The 24,489-nt window shown below is 44.0% G+C and overlaps 1 protein-coding gene across 1 annotated transcript in view; it reads right to left on the reverse strand.

Moving 5' to 3' along the window:
• Positions 1-204: 204 nt before the first annotated feature.
• leo1 (LEO1 homolog, Paf1/RNA polymerase II complex component) overlaps positions 205-24,489 on the reverse strand; it is a 29,430-nt gene continuing 5,145 nt past the window's right edge. The window contains exons 3-14 of the mRNA XM_084337392.1: positions 22,915-23,822; positions 22,475-22,683; positions 21,879-21,995; positions 21,269-21,363; positions 20,976-21,124; positions 20,142-20,226; positions 17,106-17,200; positions 16,013-16,147; positions 5,975-6,110; positions 2,540-2,729; positions 1,580-1,677; positions 205-1,048 (exon numbers count right to left, since the gene is read on the reverse strand). Coding sequence (XP_084193518.1) covers positions 932-1,048; positions 1,580-1,677; positions 2,540-2,729; positions 5,975-6,110; positions 16,013-16,147; positions 17,106-17,200; positions 20,142-20,226; positions 20,976-21,124; positions 21,269-21,363; positions 21,879-21,995; positions 22,475-22,683; positions 22,915-23,822 — 2,334 coding nt within the window. The 3' untranslated portion in view covers positions 205-931. The remainder of the gene's footprint in view (positions 1,049-1,579; positions 1,678-2,539; positions 2,730-5,974; positions 6,111-16,012; positions 16,148-17,105; positions 17,201-20,141; positions 20,227-20,975; positions 21,125-21,268; positions 21,364-21,878; positions 21,996-22,474; positions 22,684-22,914; positions 23,823-24,489) is intronic.

Genomic DNA, 24,489 nt, shown 5'->3' on the forward strand with positions numbered 1-24,489 from the left:
GCTCTCCAAAGATATTCCTCGAAGTGTGCATCTGTCCGCCGCCAAGGATGGATACACACACACAGTGACAGGAAACACTTAGGCCAATCCAACATTCTGCTAGCCATGCAACGTTGAGAGTAAACAAACATTGTATAGTAATTAGAACATATAGGACTGGGCGATAGGTACAAATGATCATATCATGATTGTTTCAAATGGTATGGTATTTAGTTGCCAAGTACATGTGATGACAATTCTTTTTTACATCATTATCTTGTAATACAACAGTCATCCTGCCATTTCGTTCAAAATGGTCCATTTTCTTTAAAGGGATATTTCACTTCAGTAGAACCCGTCAGGTTTCAGCAATCTTGCCTGTAAAGCCGTCTACCAGTGAGCTAGCGACCACTGCTGTCCCTGTTGTCTTCTGTCAACACCACCACCAGTCCTCCCAGGCGTCAGGCTCCTCATTCACTTTGGACATCTGGTCTAAACATCACACTTCTGAGTTAAACAAACTACTGTTGTGTAACTTAGATCAATAAAAAAACAGACTATTCTGAGTCAAAGGTCCATGCTTTGGCATTTGATGTGCGTTTACAGATTTATTACCTTTGAAAAATAAAAGCAGATCCGGTCAATTTGTTGTAGGTTTTGAGTGTGCCGTGTAACTTTGCCTTGCATAGAATGTTAGGGTGTGGTTACCATGGTTACCGCACGACTCATAGCAATGATAGCATGCAGAGATAATGTGAGACCTGGTGGTAACTATGGTTATGTAAGATAACCATGCCTTTATGTCTCACCTGTAAGCTGTACAGAGCATAACACACACACACCAACAGTGATTAGAAAATGTACAAAACAAAATGTGGCTAAGCCACGTAGACAGAGCACTGATAATACAGTGGAATGATATTTATATTAATAAAAGAAAACGTTTAAAAAGCTATTCGTCATCATCTTCGTCCTCCTCTTCATCGCTTATGACGTATTTCTTCGCCTTCTTGGTAGAAGGCTCCTCCTCTTCACCCTCAGCCTTCCTCTTTCCTGAGCTCTCTCCCTCCTGCAGAGAGGGAGAGAAAAAGATAAATTCGATTAAGATTGAGGGAGGTGTCGACAGTGAAGAACAGTGTGATTGATAGAAATAAATGCCAAATTCTTACCCCTCATGTTTTAAAAGATTGTTACTTGGAAAATGTACGCATTTTTCTATAATAAATAAATAATCATTTCTATTTTAGGTTAGGGTGGGGTGTGAGGTCTCAGGCGTTGCAGCTGGGCCAAGTGACACCAACTGGGGATAAATACCAGGCTGACAGCAGCAGACATTCATTACTACTTCTCTGTTCCATCGGTTTGTTTTGTTCCTGTTCGACTTGTTGAAATGCCACACAAGCATCTCTCTCACCATCACCAGTCATCATCAGAGCAGTAGCCAAGAAAGGGGAATTGTATGTTCTCTACAAGGAGTTCCTCTTCAGTTCACAAGAGCGGGTTCCCGGGTTGTGAAAAGGTAGGCCCCTCCCCCCTCCAGCCACAGTAAATATCCTGCATCACAGTGCCTCCCGTCTATCCAGAATGGTACTACACCCACCTCGTCGCTGTCCAGTTTCTTGGCCTTCATCAGCCTCTGGGCCTTGTCGTCGTCCGAGCCTTCATCGCTGTCGGAGGAGTAGATCCTCGCTCGCTCCTCTGGAAGGGAGGGAGAGGGAGAGAGACGGTTGAGGACAAAAGAGAGGAAGTCAATCACACCTCATGGACATCATGACAATTCTACTGACTTGAGAAATAAACGACAAGGGATGGGAAACAAAACAATATCAACAGTTATCCTGAGGAAGGGTGCCATGATAATGATTTTGAGCTTATTTCTCATATAAATAATGAAGTTGTCTCTAAAACCGGAGGACGTTTTTGCGGGTGGCAAGAGTTATTTAGGCTCATGTTTGGGATATGCATGTAAAAATAGATATTGTAAATAGGGCTGTCAAAATGAATGCATTAATCACATGACCCCCTTTGACCACCAGACACCACCCCAATTTCAAAAGCAAGCGTTTACCTTCCCGATCCCTCAGACATGCAAAATATGACATTAACCCTTTCAATACCACAGTACAGAAGGTTAACCTTTCACTACAGACAGTTAACCCTTTCACTACCACACTACAGACGGTTAACTGTGTGGTAGTGAAACGTTAACGTTCTGTAGTGTGGTAGTGAAAGGGTTAACCGTCTGTATTGTGGTAGTGAAAGGGTTAACCGTCTGTATTGTGGTAGTGAAAAGGGTTAAACATTGACATTAATAATATGACGTTAAAATGTTGAATTGTTTCGACAGCCCGATTCAAACTCTTAATTTAAAACCACAATGAAACGCATTGTTCCATTTTTCAGACGCAGAAATGATCAATTACAGCGAAGGTTAACACATTATCAGTGTTATCAATGGAAAATTGTAGGATTAGATTTGTGGCTATAATGGCACAGCCCTAGACAGAGTGTTTAGGTATCAGTCAGTGAATCATCATCATCTCCTCCTCCTCCTCCTCACCACGTAGGCCTCCTCCCTTGTATTTGCTCTTAATGGCTGCCAGGCTGATGGTCTCATCTCCCTCGTCGTCGTCATCGTAGCGGTCGGGCTCCAGGTAGCTGCTGCTCAGCCCTCTCTGGTGTTGCTTCTCCCTCATCCTCCTCTGCTGCCCCTCCCTGCGGATGGAGGCCCGCAGGCGCTCCTCCTCTTTCTACGACCACACCCGGGGGAGGGAGGGAGAGAAGAGGGAGAGAGAGAAAGAAAGAGAAGCGATCATTTAGCCTCCTGCTGGCTTCATGTGTCTGAGTCTGAGTTCAACCAAACATTTTGACATTCATTCAATGTTCTCCATGGTCCAAAAACCTATGTATTTGCGTAAAGTTGGTTGATTGTGCAATTAATACTATAATTAATTAACACTGGTCCTTGTATTAATCACCAGCCTATTTTACTCATTCAATTGTTGCAGTAGCAATGGCACAATTATGGAGAAGTGTCAGGTAGCTTATTATGTTCTTCCAAAACAGCAGCCGGATGGTCGATTTTGTTGATGTTTTAATGTCTGAAAATTAGAAGCGGGGACATAGCATGCACTATGTTGAGACTTAAAAACACAGAAATACAATACTATCAGAAGCCAAAGGAATCACTCAAATGTTTACATTAGGTTAGGTTGGTATTCAAAAGGCGTTTAACTTTGGGCGATTTCCTTTTTCTTTAACCTTGAAGTTGAGGGGGAAAGATTTTCTACTGAAGTATACCACTGAGAAGATATGCAAGCTCTCCAAAGTAATATTTGCATCTACAAAATAGTGATTGTAAATTCCAAATCAGTCAGTCAGTTATGGGGCTTTTCCAAGGCATTATGCTGGCATATTCCATGTTGTGAACTGGTGCCAGAGAGCTGATCGTGTCTCAGACCAACGGTTGTCCGCTTTCCTCCTTTACTCCTCCTACGCCTCGTCTCACAGCTCTGTTGTGTAATGGAGAAGCATACAGGTAACACGCACAGTACAGGATGGGTAGGCTTGCCGCCCTGTACCGTGCTGGTCATTGTAGAAGCGCCATTATTATGTAAGGGAGAACCGAAGACAGTGAGGGGTTCATTACACAGTTTAAATAGAGCAGAAGAGTCTCCGTGTGAGTCCATTATGATCATTTAACAAACACCTCGCAGTTGCACCGTGGTCACATTCTTGGGATTAAAATGTGACTTGAGCTTGGGATAGCTTTCAGCAAGGTAGTCCCTTTCCAGCTGCTGTAGCAACTTTCTCTCTTCAGTACTTGGCAACGAGCACCTGCCAATTCAGCCGAGCAACGTGCCGTGGCCCAGCTCTGTGCCGTGGCCCAGCTCTCGACACAGAACATGTTGGCAAGTCGTATGCCCAATCGTCACATGTCCTCCTCACAACAGAAAGATAGGATTTGAGTTTAAAATCTTCTAAATGCCTCTTTAATGTTAGTCAGCCAGAAATACTGCATCTACAAACATAAGCTGCTTTGTTAGTTCCATCTTAGAATCAATTTCCATATGTAGACTTACCCATTTAGTTCACATAGATTTTTTTGTTGCCAATATTGTGGCAGGTCAGTTTTTGCATATAGTCCCGTCTCAAATAATTATACTGTAACATCAGGACTAAACATTGTTATTTTCGAGAACTTCGATATAATAAAGGTCGTTTTAAAACCCAGCTATTCACACCATTACATGTCATCATGGCTGAAATCTGACACCTTGCTAACACTGAAACGTAGAATAGTAGTCAGTTTAGCTGGAGCTATCAAATGACCAAAATAAATAAATAAAACACAAAACTGGATGGGCAATAAGTCATGATGATAAAGAGACAACGTTTCGAGTACATTATTTTGTCCGGATGCATTAGCGGGGTGAAACAGGGATTACAGCCAGTACGGGGGAGGACCTACTTCCAACTAACGATTGCCTTACATCAACAAATAACACAACGCAGACATGGCCAGGAGAAGCGATGAAGGCTAATAACGATCAACGAGGAAGCTGTAAATACCCTAATCTAACAGTCATCTCACAAATATCTTTTGTGTTTGAAAAATCATCTCTGTGCAGTGAGTGCACGTCAACCTTGCCGCTGTGGGCCACTGCGATTGAATACATGCAGCAGAAATGCACACATACAGCCGAATCTCTAGTAGTGGGGGGGCGTTACTGTGGAGTGTGGAGTCATCACTGACATGGCACAAGTAAGGGTACATATCTTCACCAGATCAGCTGACCGCAGAGTATAGTGAAACTATAAACAGTGCTATCAGCAGGGGGTGGGTTTACATTACAGATAGAGATCAGACTCATCTAAACTACAGACTTCTACCAAGACACTAGGGGTGGACGGTATGGTCTAAAATTTATATCACGGTATAATTTGAAGCATAGACGGTAAAACGGTATATATCACGGTATCAGAGTTTTTCCGTTAGAATAATTTTTTTTGCCCGATAGGCAGGCTATATAAAGAATGACATCCTCAAGGCATGTAGATTTATAATATTTTAACTTAAAACTAGGCTACTTTTGCGTATAAAGTCATTATATTCCAAATAAAATAAGTCCCGAGTCGAGACTCCGTGCTGCTCCCATTGCAAACAGCGAGGCTGGATGCTGGATTTTGCTAGAAGCATATGTAGCTGCAGAGCCGCAGAACCATGGGCGCTTTCAGGAGCCATTGGCAATTCAGCCGTTGGGTGGGGGGGGGGCGCTGTTGAGCGGGCCTGTGACCAGACCTAAAAGCGCCCATGGTTCTGCGGCTCTGCAGCTACATGCTATTCGCAACTCCACTGCTGCAGCCGTCCTCCCGCTGCAGCCGTCGTTATCATAACACTACACACATATCATAATGTTTACAGCAAACTGTAGTTGATCACCAGGTATGTTTTATTAACGTAGAATAATTCATATAAGAAAAACGATAGGGAAATCCCTTACCTTTCTCCACTGGTTAAAAATGCCAGGAACTGAAATTGAAACTTGCTGTGCGCCGCGGTGATATGTGTTTATTATGAAATGACAATTACGTGTTGACACGCCCACTGCGCGAAGCCTCCTAAATAACTTTTTCCAGTTTGCACATATCTATTATCTATGACTAATTCTATCTATTTTTAGGGGCAAATGCGATTGAAATAGTCGCGCTGTGGTTACATGACGTCATTGCTCTTTTAGAGCTGCTCTACCGGTTACACGGTATAGTCAAAATCCATACCGTAGAGCAAATTCATACCGTTTATACCGTATACCGTTTATACCGTCCACCCCTACAAGACACCATGTGCACTCATTATATAACCCTAATCTGGCTGTTCCTTTATGAAAGTCTGCATGTTGGTGACCTATTCAGATGGTTATGAAACGCACTCAGAGGGGAAGGGAGACGGTCAGATGACTTGGCATCACTAAGTGCCAAAAGATGGTGTTACCTTGATCATTTCATTGCGCTGGGACTCGGGGTCCCGTCCTGCCATGGGAAGGATCCTGATCTTCTGGGTCTTGGAACAGCGGTCGGCCAGAGACAAGGTCATCTTCCTGTGGGTGGCGCTGTCTGTGGAGTGGGGCCTGGCAAGACGAGACAGAACACAGACACGCATAAGACTTCAACCCGGACCATCAACAAATCAATCTTAACTATATTCATAGGACATACTTGACTCCTATAAGACTGAACAGAATGGTCTTAAACAAGACTCCAAATGCTCCTTATGTACAAATGGGGACGAGGGTACATTTATGCACATGTACTGGGACTGCCCACCAGTTAAGATATTCTGGAAAGAAGTGACCCAGCAATTATCAAATCTCTTAACTCTGAATATACCTGTACACACCTCTGTATTACTGTTGAATGATGTTTTTGAGTGTGCAGTACCTATACAGCTAAAGAGCTTAGTTTTATCTGGTATCACAGCGGCTAAAAAGCTGATAGCATCACGATGGTTTCAACCGGAAAAAATGTCCCTGAAGGTCTGGATTCTTACATATCTCGATGTGATTTATCTAGAAATATCTACAGCAAGAATTTTGAGTCTCAGTGAATCCAAAATTACAATGTGGTTAGAAGTGGTGGAGAGAATAAAAGCTAGCAGCCTAGCATATAATTGTAGTGCCTGGTTAGGAGCGAATGATAATGGATGGATTATCCCAGGGGGGGTCCGGGGGGGGGGGGGGGAGCGAGCGAGCGAGAGCATATGTGTGTAGGGTATTAGATAGCAGGTATTAGGTGTATATCTTGTAAGACATTTATTTAAATAGTGATTTCATTGGATGTGCACTGTTAATTAATGCTTGTATATCTAATTTTATGTTGTCATGTTTGTTTATGTGTTTGTTTAAAAAATAATAAAAAAATTAAATACAAACAAAACAAAAAAAAGACTTCAACAGCCAGGCACTTAGGACTATGGTGTACTTGATCTTGCTTTATACAAACCAAAACTAGGGATGCACTGATTTTGGCCAATACCAACATTTCTGTTATGTCCGATAACCAATGTCGATATAATCTGACTGTATAAATAAAACCCATTTCTACGATAATCACATTTTGTACACACTATTTTTGTACAAAAAATACATTAACCAAACACACTATGCATGGCCAAAAAGAAAAAGAGAACCCCCCCCCCCCCCCCCACACACACAAACACAATGGTAGCTAGACAGAAATAATCATAAGCTGTTGACAATGGCCCAGTTTTTCTCATCGAACCGATATTCGCCATTACTAGCTGCTTACTCTTGAGGCCATTTCCTATAAACTGTTGATTTGTTCTCAGTGCTCCTCATCTGCACTACACTACAATAGTGATACTAGATACTAGTCCACAGTGCTCCTCATCTGAACTACACTATGATAGTGAATGATACTAGATACTAGGGTTGGGTACCGTTCACATTTGAACAGATACCGGTACCTGTGAATCGATACCGGTACCCCACGGTACCTTTTTTCTGTACTTTAGTCTCAAATTTTTGTATCTACCTACCTCAGTTGTAGAAAATGTGTCCAAACTTCAAGTTATTTATTATCATTATTATTTATTTAGAACAATTTGTTAATATATTGCAGCGAGCGTCGTCTGCATCTAGCTTTGTAAAGTGTAACCACACTTGCGACCCTTTTTCCGGCTTGCCATTGCCCCGACTGCTTTGTTGTTGAATCAAGTCAAATCCTAGGTAAGCGTGTATTGTGTGCGTGAACGTTGATGTGAATGTGCTGCACACTTCATAGGTTTCGTGGTAAACGAAACGTTGACGTCATCGGACTAGTGTTGTCAAAAATATCTAAGTATCGATACATATCGATACTGAATATTTAAAACGGCTTCGATACTAATTTCCCGAAATACAGATACTTTCTGCAGTATCGGTACCAGCTGGCGAGTGTTCTACAGCAAGTTGTTGACACGCTGTTCAGAGCACGCTTGCCCCTCCGCCTCCTCCGAGTCCAGCCCTCCCCCTCACAGAGCCGTCTTCAGACATTTTAGCTGAAGATGGCAAATGCAGAGCCTCCGCAACTTGTGCTTGTGGATAAAGAAAACAGCAGAAGTGCTGTTTGGAGGTACTTCGGGTTTGAAGTAAACAACGAAGGACAAGCTAAAAATGCCCCAATGCTATTTGCAAGCGGTGTTACAGAGCAGTGCCAGCGCGGATCTCCATAAAGAAATGAAAGAGGTTTGTGACAGCTGCTCTTTCAACGTCACTGTGACTGAAGCATTAAACCATTAACTCTAGTTTAATACATGATACGTTGTCTACTGATGGCGCATAATATCAACAGCTGATTCGTTGTAACGTTACAGCTATCAGCTAACGTTAGCTACTGAATGAGTTAAAAGTACCGGATTTGCTACCCATCCCTACTAGTAGATACTAGATACTAGTTCTCAGTGCTCCTCATCTGAACTACACTATGATAGTGATACTAGATACTAGTCCTCAGTGCTCCTCATCTGAACTACACTATGAGTATGATAGTGATACTAGAGTCTGAGCTCATTTTACGGCTGCAGTTGTTGCATGTCTTTCTGGACATGAGCGACTACTAATTACAGAATATGTAAACATGGTCACATTGACAAACTCTGGTGTGAGAAAGCAAACACTTCACCAAATGACCACTGTTCGCTGTGGTCAACATGTCATGCAGTCATGGAAGAGTCCATGTGGTACCTGGCGTGCAGTGTTTTTCTTTTGTTGTTGTTTTTTGAAAATAAAGAAAACATGTTTCCCATGTCTCACCATGTCACAGGGGGTATTATCCTCGTCTGATCTACCGTAAGTAGTGATGCACCGATGTGAAAATTGTGGCCGATACAGATAACCAATATTAATATTGCTGTTCTGGCCGATACCGATATTTACCGATGTCGATATCTCTGTATAGAAAACACTTTATGATAATCAAATAAAGAGCAATTTTCCAAAACGCATTTTCTTTTTACTTTTGTAACTTATTTTCAGAAATGAGTGATATTTTGAAACTATTTAAGGCCAAAACATGTAAAAAAAAAATGAACATCGGCCCCATCTTGATATCGGACCGATACCGTTGTGAAAAAAAACGGCCATATCGGCCGATATTATATCGGCGGCCGATATATCGTGCATCACTAACCGTAAGTCATCGCTGGTCTATTCACATGTGGATCTATGTACATAAGGGCTATGTCATAGCATGCAGATCCATTTGACCCCTACACAAACACAAACGACTGCCAGAACTCAACGTTTCAGTGGGCCTTAACACATTCGGGGCCATTGGGATCCGTCTAATCTCACTCTATAAAGCCAGCTTATCATAACAACCTTTCATTGTGCGTGAGGCTGTTTGTAGAGCTAAATCTATACTTTATATTATTGCCATCTGTCCATTGTCATTGTCAATCGACACTATAAAACGTCCCTTCAATAAATAATTTTTTCATCAACACGTTCCCATTTTATAGTGTCGTGAATATGAACGTTATAGCAGAATGTTCTGTGGTATTTCCTGGAAGGCGAGTTACAAGACGCTAAGCTAATAACGTTAAATCGAAATAGACAAGCTAGAGCTAAAACTCAAAATGCATATTATCGGTATCATGGTCCACCATGACTGCATGAAAGGGGGGGGGGGCGGGGCCCGGGGATGTCGTTTCTGATTACTGATTACCAATAACGGCATTAGCCTCAGTAGCCTCATTCGCTGACCGGGTGGATGGCTATCAAAGCAAGGCCCGACCAAGCTGAAATTGACGACAAATCGCTCTTACCTGTGGCCGGTTGGACTGCAAAAAGGATTTCACAGTTATCGATCGCCATCTGGTAGATCCATATGTCCATTGGCTGATGCTATATTCCTTTACTGCATACTGAATTCAGCGTCCCAAAAACGATTCCAGGCGATCGGCTACACGCATAGCTTTAGGCTAACAAAAAAGTCCTTTTTCCGAATTCCAAGAGTAGGGTAAATCTGCAGTGCCGCTCGGTGACATTGAGTAGAATATTACAATGGAATAAAAGCCAAAACAACCTTGAGGTTGGCCCTCAAGCGTTGGATCCGAAACACGTATAATGACTATTTTGGTAGTCGACTAATCTGCCGATTATTTTTTCGATTAGTCGACTAATCGAAAACCAATGTAAACAACAACAAAAAAAAAAAAAAAAAAAGGATATATATATATATATATATATATATATATATATATATATATATATATATTTTTTTTTTAACTACCTATCTTTGTGAAAGTGGCTTCTCAGCTCTGGTCCAGCTGAAGACAGAGCAGAGGAACAGATTGGACATTGAGCATGACCTCAGAGTTGCTTGTCTACCATCACCCCAGACTTTGAGACTCTTGTCAGGACCAAACAACATCATAACATGATGATCCCATAGCAAATTAAAATAATGACTCATGAAACATTTGAATTTGGATCTTGCAACTTTAAATGAAATGTATTTGAAATGTTGAAGTCAAGAACAATACAGTCAGTCAGTGCATTGAGTCAAGTGCAATTGGAATGAAGTGCGTTTGTTTTGATTAAAGTCTCCTCCCGTTTTGTCAGTACTGTGCTACGACTGACAGCGTGTGGTTTAGGAACAGGGCGTTTTACACAAATCCAGCGCCCCCTTTCTTGGCTGTGACGTGGCCACGCAAGTTAACGTTAACAACAAAGATGGCCGCGTCGGTACTCGGAGTTTCAGAGTAAAAAGATCGCTTGCTATTTGTAATAAATGCAATGCAGACGTTCCACAAGACAGACAGACCGGCGCATGCAGTTCAGCGTCGGGAGCATTTAGCCTGCTGGCTACCTAGCTCCACTTCAACCAGCATCGGGAGCTCCAGCAGCTTGTCGATGTGCTAATAGCCTCAGCAAGCTGCTGGATCTCCCGATGCTGGTTGAAGTGGAGCTAGGTAGCCAGCAGGCTAAATGCTCCCGATGACATCAACAAGCTGCTGGAGCCAGCTAACGTTAGCTTGACTGGTTGCTAACTAATGAAGCTACTCGTCCCGGGAGATAACGGCGCTGGTTGTTGGCTAACTAATGTAGCTACTCGTCCCGTGAGATAACGGCGCTGCCTGGCTGGTTGTTGGCTAACTAATGTAGCTACTCGTCCCGTGAGATAACAGCGCTGCCTGGCTGGTTGTTGGCTAACTAATGTAGCTACTCGTCCCGTGAGATAACGGCGCTGCCTGGCTGGTTGTTGGCTAACTAATGTAGCTACATTTGCGCATTGCAGTTACTTATTATTAAGTGTTATTGTTTTTAATGACTAATCGACGCAACAATATCTCGTCGACGATTTTTCATAATCGACAACGTCGATTATGTCGACTAATCGTTGCAGCCCATTGTGGTTGGCCCCCGAATGTGTTAAAGGTCAACCTCCACGTTGTATTTTTGTTCAATAAACAATGTGGACTAGGCCAACAGTGGCTTTCATGAAGAAGGGGGGAAAAAAAGTATTGAAATTGACCCAGTTTTAGCGTTTTTATCAAACATTTTGTCTGCCCAACACAATCACCACGCACGTGCATATTTTAATCAATTGTTCATAACGTGCGTGTGTAATCGTCACAACAGGTGCAGGACAACAGGGGGCTCACCAGGGGGCGCTGAGAGTCACACAGCTAGTGGCAGGCAGAGAGCCTTGCTACCATAGATATATGCTTGCTACTACTAGCCGAATGGAAATGTATCTGTTTCACCTCACTATTGCTCCGTGATTATAGCCATCCATCCATCTCTAAAGCTAACTACTATTTGTAAAAGCCACAACCACGTTACCATATTTGTAATAATGTAAATCATTGTGTCGTTGTACACATATTGTGTTTATAACGTTAGTAGATAACATAGCTTAGCTTGGTAGCTATTGTGCTAACAACATATCCCGACATCCGGCTCGCTGGCCGGCATGAACGGCCGACCCAAAATGGTTCTCTCCTCTCTGTACACCCCGTCCCCACGGATGCCCTGCCGGGGGGCCCATGGACGCGACGGCGGCGGCAGCCGTAGGGTGGTCGAGCCCGTAAAGGCTAGTGTTACACGATAGCTATGAGCTAATTAGCGCTGCGGGCTCCGGCGCCCTGCGGCCGCCGCTGTTGTCGAGTCCACAAGCTCCTCCGCGGGGACGGGGGCACACAAAGAGGAGAGAACCACCCGCAGGGACGGCGGGCTATTATAGGCTAACGTCAGTGAGTGTAGTGGTCCCGACTGCGTGTAGCAGGGACGGCGGAGATATAGGCTAACTGTGATGCACCGAGTGAGCCACCATTGATCTAGTACTATGACCCGGACGGACATAAGGCATACGTTTCCTGAAGTGACGTCACGGCCGTGCTAGGTGCTAGCGTCTGATAAGCTTTTAGATTCGGCTCATTAATATGCACCTGTTGACCTGTTGTGACGTCGGCGTTTGATAAGCTTTTTTGATTCGCGCGTGCATGTTATTCGTGCGTGGACCTTTTTAACTCTTTCAGAGTGGCATTTCCGGTGTCAAATGGAAAAAAATAAATAATGAAATTATATACCAATGATGTAAACTACCCATAATTGATCAGTAGGGTTTAACCTAGAGGTTGGGCTTTAAGGCATTACAATTCAGCACCACTTCAACCTCTCCCAGAAGTGTTTTTGTTTTGATATGGGTTTCCCCAACATCCCAACGCTAGAGCGGACTCAGCCCACCTAATTCTCAATAAATAAAAAAAACACTAAACTAATCTTATCGTAACACTATCAAAACAAGTGGTGGGGCATTGTCCACACAGCCAGGAGGGCCGTTATGGGGCAAAGCAGCTTTGGCCGGTGACCTCCAGGTCCCGTGCGGTCCTACCAAGACAGAACATCCAGGTAGCCTGGGGAGTAAGAGGCTTACACCGCTCTGATGGAAGAACCCTGGCCAACTAGGACCATTCTGAGACTTGCAGCATAGAGTACATTTCTGACTGAGGCTCAGATGAAGGGCGCCATTGTTATTGTTTGATATCAGAGGCAGCTCTCAGACCTGCAGCTTGGGAATCAGACGTCAGCAGAGATCTAGACAGAGTGGCTAATAGTGGAGATTACGTTCGTCATTGCCTTACGTCGGTCTGTCTACGTCTGAGACCTTGGTCTTAAAAGGGCACTTCACAGATGTTCATCCTTAATCCTATCGTTCTGTTGTGAGGAGGATGTGATAACTCGGTCTGTCTACGTCCAAGACCTTTGTCTTAAAAGGGCACTTCACAGATGTTCATCCTTAATCCTATCGTTCTGTTGCGAGGAGGATGTGATAACTCAAGGGCTCAGCCGCATCGGCACCCTGAGAAATTCCTTTTAGTTCTGGAGCCTCTGAACCTTGGTGCTCTCTGGCGAACCAGCCCGCGTTTACACCCATTTAAGTAGAACCAACGTTCCACCGTTTCCGTCATCAGCGGGGGGCGTTACTCAGGCGGAGGTAAACATAATGCGTGGAGAAAGGCTTAGCACGCCTCAACGTGCGAGCACACACACAAAAGCACACACGCACTGTATACGTTAGAAATTAATCGTTCCAGCAAAGTAGGCTTCTATTATTCGAATTACTTGTTTTAATGGGTATCATAGTAGTAAGTCCTACTGTAGAACATGACATATTAGCATGATATCTGATTTATTAATGCCAATACTGGACGACAAGCACAATTGGCACTTGACAAGTGTAAACTATGGATTAGTCACTCACCGTTAACGTCGGACCATTTAGCTCAAATGATTAGTGCGGCTGCCTGTGGAGCCTATGGTCCCAGGTTCAAATCTCTCGGTTACAAAATGTTGTGCTGTATAATGATGACAATACATTTTAATCAAATCTCATTTTGAGATCGCTACGCTGCCTATGGACACGACAGTGGCAGAATGTGCAAAACAGCTTCAGAGGTGTGGCATTGCACCATGCTGATCCACTCAACAGGTAGCGATTTCAAAATGAGATTCGATTAAAAATTGTCATACAGCACAAGTACAATACACCATCCAACTAGAGTGGATAAATGAATTAATGTTTAAAAAAAATAAAACTTTTGTAACCGAAATATTTTAACCCGAGACCATAGGATCCACAGGCAGCCACACTAATCATTTGAGCTAAACGGTCCGACGTTAACACTTGAGGCCAAACCCGAGATAGTCCGGGTTAACTCACCATGCTCTGGGCGCCAAACCCGAGAAATCTCGGGTTTTAATAGATATTTCTATTATTATCTATATCCATTCATTTTTCATCCATCCAGCCTGACGTTATCATTGGGAATGGGTCTGAGCTCGCAAAGGGCAAATACCGCCGCCTATAGTCTGCCGGATGGTATTGCACATCATTGGAATCCCTCTGGCTGGGGCTGTGCATCAATCTAAGAAGTCCGGTCCAGGTTTTCCTTCTCGGGCATGCAGTATCATTATAACAGATGGACTGGGGACACTCAGAGCAGTGTGGATTATGTGTTTTGGATATATAACGTTGGATCAATAAACACGATCAATATTTGGAATGGGTCCTATCCTACATTAGATAAAGCACTGGCACCGAAGGGCCATCAGCAGAGGGCGCTGTTGGCCCCCAATGAGTTAACTGTGAGTGACTAATCCATAGTTTACACTTGTCAAGTGCCAATTGCGCTTGTCGTCCAGTATTCGCATTAATAAATCAGATGTCATGCTAATATGTCATGTTCTACAGTAGGACTTACTACTATGATACCCATTAAAACAAGTAATTTGAATAATAGAAGCCTACTTTGCTGGAACGATTAATTTCAAACGTATACAGTGCGTGTGTGTGCGCTCGCACGTTGAGGCTCGCTAAGCCTTTCTCCGCGCATTTTTTTCTCTTTTTTTGATCTGTTAACCCCTCCATTTTCCTCCGATTTTCTCCCATCCCAATGTTAGTCGTTATGCCAATTCCCAATCCCCTTCCAGGTCGCTGCGCACTTACCCCCCACAGTCGGTCTGGGAGAGTGGAGGCTATCACGTGCTTCCTCCGACACACGTCCAGCCAATCAACCGCTTCTTTTCACCTGGCAGCGCGGATTGTCATTGAGAGGGCGTAGCGTGTGGAAGGATCACACTATCCCACTCAAGTCCTATCCGCACTTAGCAGGCGCCCCGACCGAACTGTAGGAGTCGCTGTTTACAACGACCCGGACCCACCCCGCCAGCTTCTCCCACCCTCTAATACTGCCAATTGTATTAGTGTGAACGGCCAGCCAAGCTGGTGACAACCCCGGAGCTGTGAGCTGGATTCGAACAGGCGAATCTAGCCGCTCCGGGGTTTGGTGACGAACGCAATCTCTGTTACGCCACCTGACCGCCCCCTTCTCCACGCATTTCTGAAGCATTTCTTTATCCACTATGGTTGGATGGTGTATTGTACTTGTGCTGTATTATAACAATACATTTTAATCTAAACTCGTTTTGAGATCAGTCGCAAATCGCTTCCTGTTGAATGGATCGATTGAGTGCAATGCCGACTCTCTACTTTCCCCCGTTTACGCTAGTCTTCACAGCCTAGAATATGACACGCCCACTGATTATGTCACGGTTCGCAAGGAAAAACCAACTATTTTTCGGTTCCAGCTGAGCACCAATTGTTCATGTTCCAAACCAATTAATCCCGGTGTGAACGTGCCGGCCGGTTCGAGATTACGTTCGGGAACCGGCTCCAGTGCGGAGACCGGCCGGTGTGAAAGGCTCATCGGTGACATCACCTGGAGGAATTTCTCAGGGTGCCGACACGGCTGAGCTCTCGAGATACGGAACACGTTGGTGAGTTACGAGTCAGATTATGTCCTCCTCACAACAGAACCATAGGATTAATCTTGAAAATCTGTGAAGTGCTCCTTTAATAACATCCTGTTCCAAAAACAGAAGAAGTGTCTTAATGAGCTACTTGAAAGAAAGAAAGTGTCTTAATGAGCTACCTGAAAGAAATAGAAAGTGTCTTAATGAATTACCTGAAGGTGAGTTTGGTTTTGAACACAGCCTGGCCCTGCAGTCCAGTACCCTGTCGGATGAACAGATGGTTGTGGTCTCCCTGGAGAGGAGCTTTATATACATCAAACACCTCATTCCCCAGGTGGAGGGACATGCTGTGGAAAAATTATTCCTACCGTTACAGAATTATAAAGTAGCTTTCTAATTTAAGTTTCACTACTGAATTACATCTAATTTATTATAAACACTGTGCCTTGTAATAACTACAACAAAGCAAACTAAAATGGAATAACTGATTACCGCTTCATAAAGAATGATCAAACACAATAACCTGGCATCGTGCATGTACTCAACATCCTACTATAATACTACAGACCTGCCGTCAGACCAACTCAACATCCTACTATAATACTACAGACCTGCCATCAGACCAACTCAACATCCTACTATAATACTACAGACCTGCCGTCAGACCAACTCAACATCCTACGATAATACTACAGACCTGCCGTCAGAGCAACTCAACATCCTACTATAATACTACAGAACTGCCTTCAGACCAACTCAACATCCTACTATAATACTACAGACCTGCCATCAGACCAACTCAACATCCTACTATAATACTACAGACCTGCCGTCAGACCAACTCAACATCCTACTATAATACTACAGACCTGCCATCAGACCAACTCAACATCCTACTATAATACTACAGACCTGCCGTCAGACCAACTCAACATCCTACTATAATACTACAGACCTGCCGTCAGACCAACTCAACATCCTACTATAATACTACAGACCTGCCATCAGACCAATTCAACATCCTACTATAATACTACAGACCTGCCATCAGACCAACTCAACATCCTACTATAATACTACAGACCTGCCATCAGACCAACTCAACATCCTACTATAATACTACAGACCTGCCATCAGACCAACTCAACATCCTACTATAATACTACAGACCTGCCGTCAGACCAACTCAACACATCCTACTATAATACTACAGACCTGCCGTCAGACCAACTCAACACATCCTACTATAATACTACAGACCTGCCGTCAGACCAACTCAACACATCCTACTATAATACTACAGACCTGCCGTCAGACCATTTGACGATGCGTGCGTTACTCTCCCGCGTCTCGTTACCCTCCTCATCTCGCTTCGCTCGCCACCGAATGGTATTCTCCACCTGCCAGGAGAGAGCAAGTCATTCTCCCTCTCTCTCACAAAACTGTATATATATATATATATATATATATATATATATATATATATATATATATAATCAGGTAAGTAATTCACCGTGTACGTTTACCAGATGTAATAACATACCAAAATCACCATTTCATTTTTTATATATATAAAGAATAGTTGAGAACAAAGTGTCACGCTGTACAACCCATTTTAGAACACATTTCACATAGACAAACTTGTGCATGACACATGAACGTATATGCACGTGCACATGGTCCCCCTCTCGTTCAGTTCAATTCAAAATGCTTTATTGGCATGACTGCATTGATTCATAACAATGTTGCCAAAGCAGGTAACTGTGAAATAGTAGTAAAAACGGTAGTCATATATTAAATACATTTTAAATGGAACAGGTAGATGGAGATAGAGAGAGATACCACTGAACTACCAATACATTTGTAGTCAGTCAATGTAGCACCAATAACCTTTGTGGCAAATAATAATGTTAATATGTATAGTGTTGTTTTGAGTCACCAAATGTTTTGAGATCCAGATCCAGTTAAAGGTCCCATGTCTTATAAATAGCCTTCTCCAGTGTTTAGCATCGTTTTCTAGCAATGTGGGGTTGTATCAATGGGGTCCGTCTCTAATTCTCATTTTGGCTCATCAGTCCAGTCTCGAGTTCACGAGATCCTCCCTCACTGAACTAAGCCATTCTGATTTGACTGTTTTGCTGACGTGAATAAGGCACTGTTGTAGTCACCGCCCACAATCAACAATTCGGTCAACAACAGAGCGAGTGGAAATACTGACACTTCCTCAAACAGGTTGACGTGTGCGGGTGCCGACAGAGAGAATCAACAATTCGCTCAACAACGGAGCAGTGGGAATAATGCGGAAGCGGTCTCCCTGTCCCTCCCTCTCTCCCCCCACGGCCCACCTGCATTTTACACACAATCGCAGTCGCTCACACAATGCACACACGCGCACAGAGCGATGTATCCTCTCTCTCTCTCCACCTGCATTTTACACACAATCGCAGTCGCTAACACAGTGTACACGCGCGCACGGAGCGATGTATCCTCTCTCTCTACCTGCATTTTACACACAATCGCAGTCGCTCACACAGTGCACACGCGCGCACGGAGCGATGTATCCTCTCTCTCTCTCTCCACCTGCATTTTACACACAATCGCAGTCGCTCACACAGTGCACCCGCCGCGATGTATCCTCTCTCTGTCGTTCTCTCTCTCTCGCATACATGTATCACGCTGTGTGGGTGACTGTCACTCAAAGCGCTTATGGGCAGAGCCCAGCCCAAAACAGCTAGAAATCTTGAAGTGGAAAAATGCTGCTTTAGAGTACTTGATTAGAAATACAAAACAATGCATTTTTTTTAAAGAAAACCTTACAGACTTTTTTCTAGAGTTGTAGTTATTATATACTGACCACTAGATGCCTCCTACTTTAACAAAAAACAGTCAAGACAGATCCAGACATCTCATCATGTTCATCCACTTTCTTGCTTCCTTCACACAATGTTGAAAGGTAGAATATGAAATTGAATAAATCACACAAGATATCTGAATATCAAAGATGATTAGGTATTCATGAACAATTTAAAGTGGTCTACAAATCTGATCCTGGCGATCAGAAAAAGTTATTAGTATTACATTTTGAAAAGTTCCAGTTAAACACATTTTCCAGTGTTATTACATTTTTAAGTCCTTCTAAAAAGGAAAGTCCCGGGGCTAGATCCACAAAGAATGGATTGCACGGAGCAAGTTGCACCCTTACTGGGGGACCATTTTCATTCAATCAATCAATCTGCACGGTGATTGATTGAATGAAAATTTTATTAACAGATTGCAGAATGGGTACAATACAGTTCGGCTCAATACACACAATTGTTAAGGGGATGCAGACCAGAGAAAGACTTTCGTCTGGTTTACATCAGGGTCCCCCATTTTCAATTCATAATGAATTGTTAGTAAGGGTGCAACTTGCTCCGTGCAATCCATTCTTTGTGGATCTAGTCCCCGGTGTTACAGGGTGCATTTACTTTTGTTTACTATAGAGATGGATTAAAGGTCCCCTATTTTTCACTATTTGGGCAATTTTACACAATTCCTGAGAGTCTATGGAACACATCTGTAAGATTTTTCTCAATAAAATGTATAGTTTTGCATTTTTAATCAAGTACTTGGTGCACCACTTTCTCCCCTTCCAAAGTCCAAGCTGTTTTTGGCTAGGCTCCGCCGATACTCACAATGCGCTTTGAGTGATAGTCACCCACTACCTCTAGGTCACAACGCTACTTGTGTTTTTACTACTTGTGTACAACGGCACAGGAAGTCCTTCATTCGGACAGCCATCAGACTTTGTAACGCATCACTGAGCACAGGGTGACAGTACAGTCTGGCATAATCTTCCTGGACCTTTACTTTTAAATCGCCACTTTACAATTTGACACTTATTACTGTACATTTTACTGTAACATACCAGAATGTATATCCCGGACCGTATTTTGTTCTTTATTCTTATTTCTGACTTTTGTTTTTGACTACCTAAATGTTTACCGTTTACTGTGAGCGATCTGTAGTGCTGAATTTCCCTCTGGATAAATAAAGGATTTCTATTCAATTCTATATTTCATCAAAATAAAGTATCAGAGGTCATTTGTAACATAATGATACCTTAATTTAACAGTGGCTTTGTGGCTGCATTGCAACATTATGTGGGACTTGCATCGTACAGCAGCAGGTGGTCATTTGTATCAGTTCTATTCAAACAAAGCCAGTGACATCAGACATAGACATCCTACTTTTAAACTGCAAGGCGATAAGAGAAAGATGCCCTTCTTTTCTTCCCGATGTTGGATTCGTTTGAACTCGGTTTGGGGAATAGGTGACACACACACAGATAGAATTACATACCTTAAGTTTGAGCCTGGTGCGTCCCTCTTCATCCAACATCTCCTCGTCCTCAAACTCATCCTCGTAGTACTGTGGGTCAAAGGGCCTGTGATGGAGAACATTGAAATCCATACAAGGGAGAGAGAAAGACGGATATTATTTTATTTATTTATTTTTTTGGTATTTTTTTCCCCCTCCTTTTTCCTCTGTTTTTCTCCCATCCCAATGTTAGTCGTTATGCCAATTCCCAATCCCCTTCCTGGTCGCTGCGCACCTACCCCCCACAGTCGGTCTGGGAGAGTGGAGGCTATCACGTGCTTCCTCCGACAAGGTGTAGCCAATCAACCACTTCTTTTCATCTGGCAGTGCGGACTCTCACTGAGAGGGTGTAACGTGTGGAAGGATCACACTACCCCCCTTATATCCTATCCTCACTGAGCAGGCGCCCCGACCGAACTGTAGGAGTCGCTGTTTACAACGAGCAGGACCCACCCATCAGCTTTCCCACCCCCAACACTGCCAATTGTGTTAGTATGAATGACCAGCCAAGCTGATAGCAATGTGGAGAGCTGGGCTCGAACCCAGCGTCTCCTGCATTGGTGGTGAGCGCCTTGCCCACTACACCACCTAGCCGCTCCATTATTTGATTTATTTATAGAAAAACGAGGGCCGTCAAAGTTAGCGTGTTAACGCAAAGATGTATTAATGCCACAATTTTGATGCATAACGTACATTTAAATATATATATATATATTTTTTTTGTCTGTAAAAAGGTTGGAAATTAACATTAGACATTTGCATGAAGCAAGCCGCTCCAATGTTGCGAAGAGTATTAAGTGTTAGCTCGACTCTGACCTGGGCTCTACGGAGAGGAAGTTGGGCAGCTTCACAAAGTATAGGTCTGATCCCAGGTCAGTGCTGACTTTGGGGATCTCCACCTCTATACGGGTCTCCGTGACGGGCTCCTCCTCTGCATGATCCCGCTCCATACCCTCCTCAGTGTCCTGACAGACACACACACACACACACACAAAGGTTGAGACAAGAGCGAGAGTCAGTGTGCATCAATGAGACATAATAATTAGTTACAGGGATCAAATAGTGGGAGGGAGGGAGAGAGAGCGAGAGCGAGAGAGAGAAATCTCTACCAGGGGCTGTCCTGGAGTAGGGGGCTTCTCAGCATCACTGTCAGAGGAGATGTCATCAGCTTCTCCAAACAGATCGTCTGCTGCCGGCTTCTTGCCTGTGGAGGAGATATTTGCATTAAAAAAGGACCATACCAGTGTCATTTTGACTTCTTATTAGAGTCTTATTTTGTGTGAATTAAATCTATCCTTTACTTGAATTAAAGACATTTGAAAAAAATGTAATCAAGGAATAACAACATTTCTCTCAAAACATGCATGTCACAACCATTAGCACCCTGGGACATTTGTGTGAACGAAATCTAGCAGATATTATTCTGTTTAAGATTGTACTTTTCAGGTTTTCAGAGTCTTTGAGAAACTATTAAGTGGCAAATCATGATTGGTCTCGCCTGCAAACAAAGTAGAGACCAATTCACCTCAGTACATTTGAATGGGTCTTAATCTAGAAAACAGACCGTCTCTGCAGCAGATAACTAGCCCAGGGACCGCTCAGCAACATCCTAGTGACCAGCACTGGTCCCCAGACTTCAGTTTGGGAAACACTGCTATATTCCACCAGCAAGATTCGTTTTACATTTAAAAAGTTGTTTTCAATGCCGTGGCTTTCTACCTTTCTTTCCTCCAACATCACTGTCAGAATCTGAATCGGAGGCAGGCTTCTTCTTCTTCTTTGTTTTTTTTTTCTGTCTGATGAAGTCATCTTCACTGTCACTACCCTTAGCAGACTCTGAAACAGACAGACAAAACAAACAGTATTAATCATACAGTATGATATAAAACCAACCATGACATGTAAGAATAGAGGCACAGGAGAGTTTTAAATTAGGGCCTAAAAACCATAAGACCTGTAGTTCTAACAGTAGGGCAGGCGGGTTTTAGGGACCGAAACCCACGAGACCTGCAGTTCTAACAGTAGGGCAGACGGGTTTAAAGATCTGGAAATACTGTGTGGCTGGTGGGTGGGTTGAATTTTCTAAAATCAGAAATGTTCAGTTATGACTTATGAGTGAGACTCCCATCTATGACTTCATGCGCAGTACACCAAGATTTAGTACAGCAGAAAATGACAACATTTGGAAGCAATTGCATCTTCTACTATTTACATAAATTGGGTAAGTCTTAATACAGGATTAAAACAATTGTCATCATTAGTACAATAATAAATACTTTTCGGAACTTGAGCAAAGTCAATAAGCCGGGAGTTACCCGACTTGTTCCTGTTTGCCGGGCCCTCGTCAGCAGAATTCTCCCGTTCCTCATTCGAGTGATGACGTTTCTCCTCGTCCTCCGACTGGTCGCTCTTAACCCCTGCTCCCCACTTCTCCTCATCCGATTGGTTCTCCCGGCCAGAGGCCTCCCCATCGGAGTGAGGCGTGCCCAGTCCTGACTGGGGAGTTCCAGGGGCACTGCGTATACTGGTAAAAAGAATAAATCAAATAACAGAGAGCTGAGTGCATACTGGGACATGACAGGAGCTTAGTAACATATTCAAAAAAAGATTCTAGTCTGTATAAAGAAAACAAAGTATCTGACAAGAATGTAGGCTACCAGTAATACTAACACTTTGAAAAGCATGTTGGTCTCTGTAAAAGGTGCTACCTAAATCATTGCAGATGAATACACAGCAGCAGAATGAGGTGGCCTACCTTCTGTCTGAACGGATACTCCCTCCCCCAGAGTGGGGACTGCCTGCCCCGGAACGAGGACTCCTATGCCCGGAACGAGGGCTCCCTCCCCCAGAGTGGGGACTGCCTGCCCCGGAACGAGGACTCCTATGCCCGGAACGAGGGCTCCCTCCCCCAGAGTGGGGACTGCCTGCCCCGGAACGAGGACTCCTATGCCCGGAACGAGGGCTCCCTCCCTCAGAGTGGGGACTGCCTGCCCCCGAGCGAGGACTCGTACGCCCGGAACGAGGGCTCCCTCCCCCAGAGTGAGGACTCCCTCCTCCAGAATGAGGGCTCCCTACCACAGAACGAGGGCTCCCTCCTCCAGAACGAGGGCTCCCTCCTCCAGAACGAGGGCTCCCTTGTCCAGAACGAGGGCTCCCTTGTCCAGAATGAGGGCTCCCTCCTCCAGAATGAGGGCTGCCTACCACAGAACGAGGGCTCCCTCCTCCAGAATGAGGGCTGCCTATCACAGAACGAGGGCTCCCTCCTCCAGAACGAGGGCTGCCTCCTCCAGAACGAGGGCTCCCTCCTCCAGAACGAGGGCTGCCTCCTCCAGAACGAGGGCTGCCTCCTCCAGAACGAGGACTGCCTCCTCCAGAACGAGGACTGCCTCCTCCAGAACGAGGGCTCCCTTGTCCAGAATGAGGGCTCCCTCCCCCAGAAACCACACTGCCAACTGGACTTCCAGCATCTGAGCGATGCCCCCGGTCCTCTTCATCCTCATGGCCACGTTCTGAGCCACTGTGCTGCTCTGCATCCGATTGGTTGATGCCCTCCTGCTCCGAATGCATGCTGGCATCCGATTGGTTTCCCGAGCGTTCAGACGGGTTATCACTGCCGCTGTGCTGGCTATGTCGCTCATCTTCACTGTCGTCTCCAAACAGCTCCTGGGTGTTGGAAGGTCAACATGGGTTAATAGCTTCTCCTTACACTCCAATGCATTTTGAGACACAGTTCAACATGTGTAAATGCAGATTAGACATGTTTGTATATCCCGAATGAGAGATTATCTCACAGCATCTGTTGAGAGATTGACTCAACTCATCATATGAGTGGATGATTTTGTAGATAGAAGGATAGTAGCTGGTATATCAAACCTCTACTGTGCTCAACCGCATAGTATGAGGGTGGGTGAAAATACCATGGACCAGAAAACAAATGCTCGCCAATCGGGCACAATGTGATGTAAAGACTTTATTATTACACTACCTTGGTGCTCAGTTGCAATATCCAGTTGATCGTTTGTAAAGTACAATGTTTATATGCCAGCATTGTTTGCATGTGGCTTTTCCCCAAACGGAGATATGCAATCTTACACTAATTGCATTTGCAGGTGACTCACCATGCAGAAATTAGGGCTGCACGATTTTGGGAAATAATCTAATTGCGATTTTTCTGACAGATATTGCGATTGCGATTAAATTTGCAATTATAATGTTTTTTTTTACAGCCCCACAGAGGTTTATTGTAAAATGCGGCTTGCAGCTGGCCTACGCGGTGGGTCGTTTCAGGACACCGAGCCTGAAAATGTTTCTTTTTACCTGGGAATCATAC

Source organism: Notolepis coatsorum (assembly GCF_963971535.1).
Source record: "Notolepis coatsorum genome assembly, chromosome: 20".
Taxonomy (NCBI): domain Eukaryota; kingdom Metazoa; phylum Chordata; class Actinopteri; order Aulopiformes; family Paralepididae; genus Notolepis; species Notolepis coatsorum.